Genomic DNA, 5,173 nt, shown 5'->3' with positions numbered 1-5,173 from the left:
AGGAGGTGGGACCAGGTGAGGTGGCAGCCTGCTCAGCCAGCATCACAGCTTTCTGGGTCCAGGCTGAGAGACAGGGGCAGAGCTGGGACCCAGTACACATCTAGATGTGTATAAGAGACAGCTATCATGGAATCTATCATGGAATCTATGTATCTGCAGATACAACATGAAATGGGAACAAAACTTCACATACAAAACAGTGGCATTGTTTCTAATGGTGGACGAATGGGAAAGAAACTGCCCAACAGGAAGGAAACAAGTAAGCTATGGTAGAAACCAATGCAGCCATTAAATTAGCTGGGCATGGTGGCGGGCGCCTATAATCCCAGCTACTCAGGAGGCTAAGGCAGGAGAATTGCTTGAACCCAGGAGGTGGAGCTTGCAGTGAGCCAAGATAGCGCCACTTCACTCCAGCCTGGGCAAAAGAGCGAAACTCCATTTAAAAAAAAAAAAAAAAAAGAAGTTTAATGAAGATTCTAATAATATGGAAAAGAATAATGTATACTAAAAATAGGATTATTTAAAATTGCATATACTGTATCATTTAAACCATGAAACAGAAAAAAATATTCATAGAAGAGAGTCAGAAAGAAAATGTACCTATGCATTAGTTCTAGTGATTTCTGGGTGGTGTGATACGGATTTTTTAAAAAGTATACTTCCTTATACTTTTTGGTACTTTAAAGATTTTTCATCAGGAATATGTACAATTAAAAAAAAAATCAGGGCCGGGCACGTGGCTCACGCCTGTAATCCCAGCACTTTGGGAGGCTGAGGTGGGCAGATCATGAGGTCAGGATATCGAGACCATCATGGCTAACACGGTGAAACCTTGTCTCTACTAAAACTACAAAAAATTAGCCAGGGATGGTGGCGGACACCTGTAGTCCCAGCTACTTGGAAGACTGAGGTCGGAGAACGGTGTGAACCCAGGAGGTGGAGCTTGCAGTGAGCTGACATCAAGCCACTGCACTCCTGCCTTTGTGACGGAGTGAAACACCAATTCAAAAAAAAAAAAAAAAAAAAAAATCAGAAAAAAAGTTACTAAAAACCAACTCTGTGTGTATCTTTTAAGGTTTTATAATATCTATTTTTTTAAAAAAATTATCAAACACTGTAAATGAAGATGTTATTACATAAAATGTTTTACAAAGCATAAAGGTTATTCTTTTAAAATTCCTTTTCATCGAAGAAGGATTTGGGGCAGTCTATAGAGAAGATGCCTCACTCTGTACGTGATGGAGGGGATTCTAAGGATGTCATTAGGGAAAAGAAGACACAGCACCCCCATGGGAGTGATTAGGGATCACTGGCTCCAGCTATGGCTCAGCCCCAAAGCTCTGCTGACCACAGGCAAGTCACTCTCCAGCTCTGACTCTGAAAGTCTCCGTTTGTTACTTCACTCCATGGATCTGAGGCTCCCAGGCCCCTGGTGACCCACTATTCCGCATAGGATCAGCAGTGGGCAGACCCACTCCATGTTGCATTCTAGCCAGGAAATCTGGAGTGGGTCAAATACTCAGCAGAGAGTTGTGTTCCAGCCAGACTTGATCTAGGGCCTCAGCTCCCCTCCACTGAGCTGGGGAGGCCCCAACCTGCCCACTGTCAAAATCTGGGATTGGGAAGGCCTTTAAAGGACACAGGCTCAGAGGCCTGGACTCAGGGATGCAGCAACTCAAGGGTGAGAGTTGAGACCTCCATCCTAGTCCTGCACTGCGTGGCCCTGGGTAAACCTCTCTGTCTCCTGCCACTGACATCCCACAACCCCACATACCTTGCCAAGCTGCAGGAGTTCCCAGTGGTGGTTGACAAAGGCCAGAATCTCCTCAAAGTCAAAGTACTTCTTCTTGCTCTGTACCCCCAGATTATAGAGGGCCAGGTGAACCACATCCACCCTGGGCAAGGGGGCAAGGAGGTGGGACCAGGTGAGGTGGCAGCCTGCTCAGCCAGCATCACAGCTTTCTGGGTCCAGGCTGAGAGACAGGGGCAGAGCTGGGACCCAGTAGCTGGAAATGGAATCGTTCCAGGAGGGAGGAGGGAGGGGAGAAGCTGGAAGGAGCAGCGGTCGGTTTGGACTAAGCCCCACCCTCTCACCATCGCAGGGGCAGCCTCTCGATGTACTCTGGGCCCTGGTTACACACGGAACAGAAGAACAGGTAAAACCTGTGGGTGGGCAGAGAGGGGGGCCTATGGTGGGAGGGACTCGGACACCCCCCCAGTCCAGCCCCCTGATCTCCTCACTCGCCACCTGCCTTCCCATAATCTTCTCACTCCCAGGGCTGCTGGCCACTGGGGGGCAAGGACAGAGCAGGACAGGGACTAAGAGATATCCCATATTCCTTCTAGCCCCTGCCCTCAATCCCCTCCCCAATTCTTGCCCTGAAGCGTGGCTGAGTTCAGAGAGAGTGAGCTGAGCTAGGGCTGCCATGGTCACCCTCTTCCCCTCAGAGACAGACACACACGCAATCACAAATGACATGAGACACCAACCAAAAGATGCATAACGTCAGGTTTGACATCCATAATGACTCCATTAGCTTAGCTCCATCAGCTAGAAGCCATGTTAAGTCGTCCATTTCCCCAGCGGCTTCCGTAACAACCCTGGGCAGGGCTGGCGCAAAGACTGTGTCACCCCTTCTTCCCCAGACACTTAAGAGACTAGGGCATAGGGAAGGCAGGCATTTATCTAAGGTACGCCACAAATCAATGGCAACTAGGGATGTGGCCCAGAATACTTCTTTATTGCCTCCTGGCCCTGCATAGCTGGGAGATCCCCTACCTTGAGCTGCCTCCATTAAAGAGGTAGGCATACATTGTCACAGACCCCCTCTTGTCTGGAGCCTGGCAGTCACCCTGCAGGAGTTGTTGCTGCCATCCCTGCCCCCTCCCTACCACGCCCAAAGCCCAGTTGGACCGAATTAGCACCTACCGGTCTCCAAACATCATGGGCTCATTGAGGCACTGGGTGCAGGCCTCGTGGAACCACTGTCTACACCGGTAACATTGCAGCATCCGCAGGTACCATCTGGAGAGACAGAGGAGCCAAGGTCAGCCAGAACCACACCCCCAGTCAGGTATGAGCTTTGGCAACCTTTCCCAACTTAAATTTGCCCTCTACTGGCAGAAAGGGAAGATAATTCATAGTTACTGAGCACTTAGGCTGTGCCAAGGGAGGACCTGGGAGTTGGACATATACTCTTATTTGACCTCACAACCTGGTAAAAGATGGGACACTGTCTCCCTATTACACATGAGTCACAGGTGAAATGGCTTGCTCTAGCTCACTCAGAAGGCAAGTGGAGGATGATGACTCAAATTCTAGTCTCCCTAACATCAAAGGCTGTGCTCTCCTTGCCATGCCACAATGAAGCCACCATTTCTGGACTTGCTGCTTCCTAAACACTGCTGACAGGGAAACGTTTGCCTTGGAGACTACACAGGAGAATAATGGTTTCTGTCAGCTGCACGGGGGCGAGACTACATCTGGCTTTTCTCACCTGCAACTGTATCTGCTCTATCATGGTCATCCAATAACTATTCATGGAATATGAAGAGCAAAATACTCAATGCTTCATTGACACCTTGTCAGGTGAGCTCCAGGTTAAAATGCAGATTCCTTGGTCCACTGCAGACCTATTCAATCTTTGGAGAAGCCTCTGGGATGCATTTTTAATCAGCATCCTGTGCAACCCTGCCCATAGGTGTTGAGAAGCACTGCATTAATGCAAGAAAGGTTTCCATAAGCATTTCTCCATCTGACAATACTTGGGGAAGTTCATAGGCCTGAAGTTAAGGTTAAGCCCATTTGAGAGATGAATAGTTCAAGCATTGCCCAAGTTACCCCGCTGGAGCTTGGGGCTGAGATTCAGGACTTCAGAGGGTCCTGAAGGCTGAACTTCCTGAGGCCAGAGACGCTACCTCTTACATCTATGGTTCCTTCCACAATGCCAAGTGCACTCAGTCCAAGGGAGCAAGCTCAGCTGCTATGGCTACATAGGGACCCAGGTCGGCAAGGAAGCATCAAAGACTCTTGCCGCAGAGCCAGCACAAGAATTCCCTCCACAGTGGCCCCGACATAACATGCCCCGCTCCCCCGTCCCCTACCCCTGCCTGACTGCACATCTCCAGGGAAACCAATCTTTCCTATTTTTGGAGACAGGGTTGTCTTGCTTTGTCACCCAGACTGGAGTACAGTGGCATGATCATGGCTCACTGCAGCCTCCATCTCTCAGGCTCAAGTGATCCTCCCACTTCAGCCTCCTGAGAAGTTGGGACTACAGACACGTGCCACCGCACCAGGCAGGAAAAGGATCTTAACATCTTACCAGCAGCCGGTTCCACTGACTCTGACAGTGAAAAGGTTATCTTGACTTTCATGCATTAGTACCACCACTACCACCAGTAACAGCTCACATTTTTTCCAGTGTTTACCAAGTGCCAGACACTATGTGAACCTCTATGTGAATTATGTAATTCACGCTCTGCTCATAATCACCACATGATGGGGAAACTATTCAGAGAGCTGAGGCTCAGGGGTTGCACAGCTGGTAAGGAGCAGGGCCAGGACGTGGACGTCCAGGGAGGATTCGCACTGTGTCCGACCCAGGCTCTTAACCACACTTCAATACTTCCTCGTTTCCTACAGAGCTCCAAGGAAACACCTCTGCCCTCTAGTCCTGCTCCACAGTGCTAAATGCCACGCGGAGCCCGGCCCTCGGTTCTCCCCTTCAGGTCCCGCCCCCTCGGGCCCCACCCCGAGGCCTCCCCTTCGGGAGCCGCCCCTTGAGGCCTCGCCTCCTCAGGTCCTGTCGCCGAGGCCTTACTATTCCCTCCTCCCCACCCCGCCCCTCCACAGGCTGCTTCTCAACCAGCCCCAACTCCCTGGCATCCTGCTTGGGCTGTCGTAACCCGCCAGGTCCGCCTCCCGAGACCTCGCCCCAAGGTCTAACCTTCCGGGCCCGCCCCTCGAGGCCCCGCCCCCAGGTCTAACCTGCGGAGTTCACTTCCCGAGGTCCCGCCCTCAGGGCCAATCTTCCGGGCCCACCCCTCGAGGCCCCGCCTCCGTAGCGGCTGACACCCCAGTCCCGCCCCCTGGGTCCCACACCCCCGGCTGACACTCCAGGCCCGCCCCTCGAGGCCCTGCCCCCACAGCACAGCACGCTGGGCCCGCCCT

The 5,173-nt window shown here is 51.5% G+C and overlaps 1 protein-coding gene across 3 annotated transcripts in view; it reads right to left on the bottom strand.

The window, feature by feature from the left end:
- The window catches only part of PHF19 (PHD finger protein 19), a 46,825-nt gene that overhangs the window by 7,700 nt on the left and 33,952 nt on the right, over positions 1–5,173 (bottom strand). For all 3 annotated transcript variants that reach the window (XM_011989510.1, XM_011989508.1, XM_011989509.1), the window contains 3 exons: positions 2,930–3,025; positions 2,095–2,163; positions 1,775–1,895 (listed from right to left, as the gene is read on the bottom strand). In XM_011989510.1, coding sequence (XP_011844900.1) covers positions 1,775–1,895; positions 2,095–2,163; positions 2,930–3,025 — 286 coding nt within the window. The remainder of the gene's footprint in view (positions 1–1,774; positions 1,896–2,094; positions 2,164–2,929; positions 3,026–5,173) is intronic.

The sequence above is a fragment of the Mandrillus leucophaeus genome, unplaced genomic scaffold (assembly GCF_000951045.1).
Source record: "Mandrillus leucophaeus isolate KB7577 unplaced genomic scaffold, Mleu.le_1.0 Scaffold354, whole genome shotgun sequence".
In the NCBI taxonomy this organism is placed as follows: domain Eukaryota; kingdom Metazoa; phylum Chordata; class Mammalia; order Primates; family Cercopithecidae; genus Mandrillus; species Mandrillus leucophaeus.
Note: the sequence above shows the minus strand (reverse complement) of the source record. Positions and strands in the feature narration are given on the sequence as shown.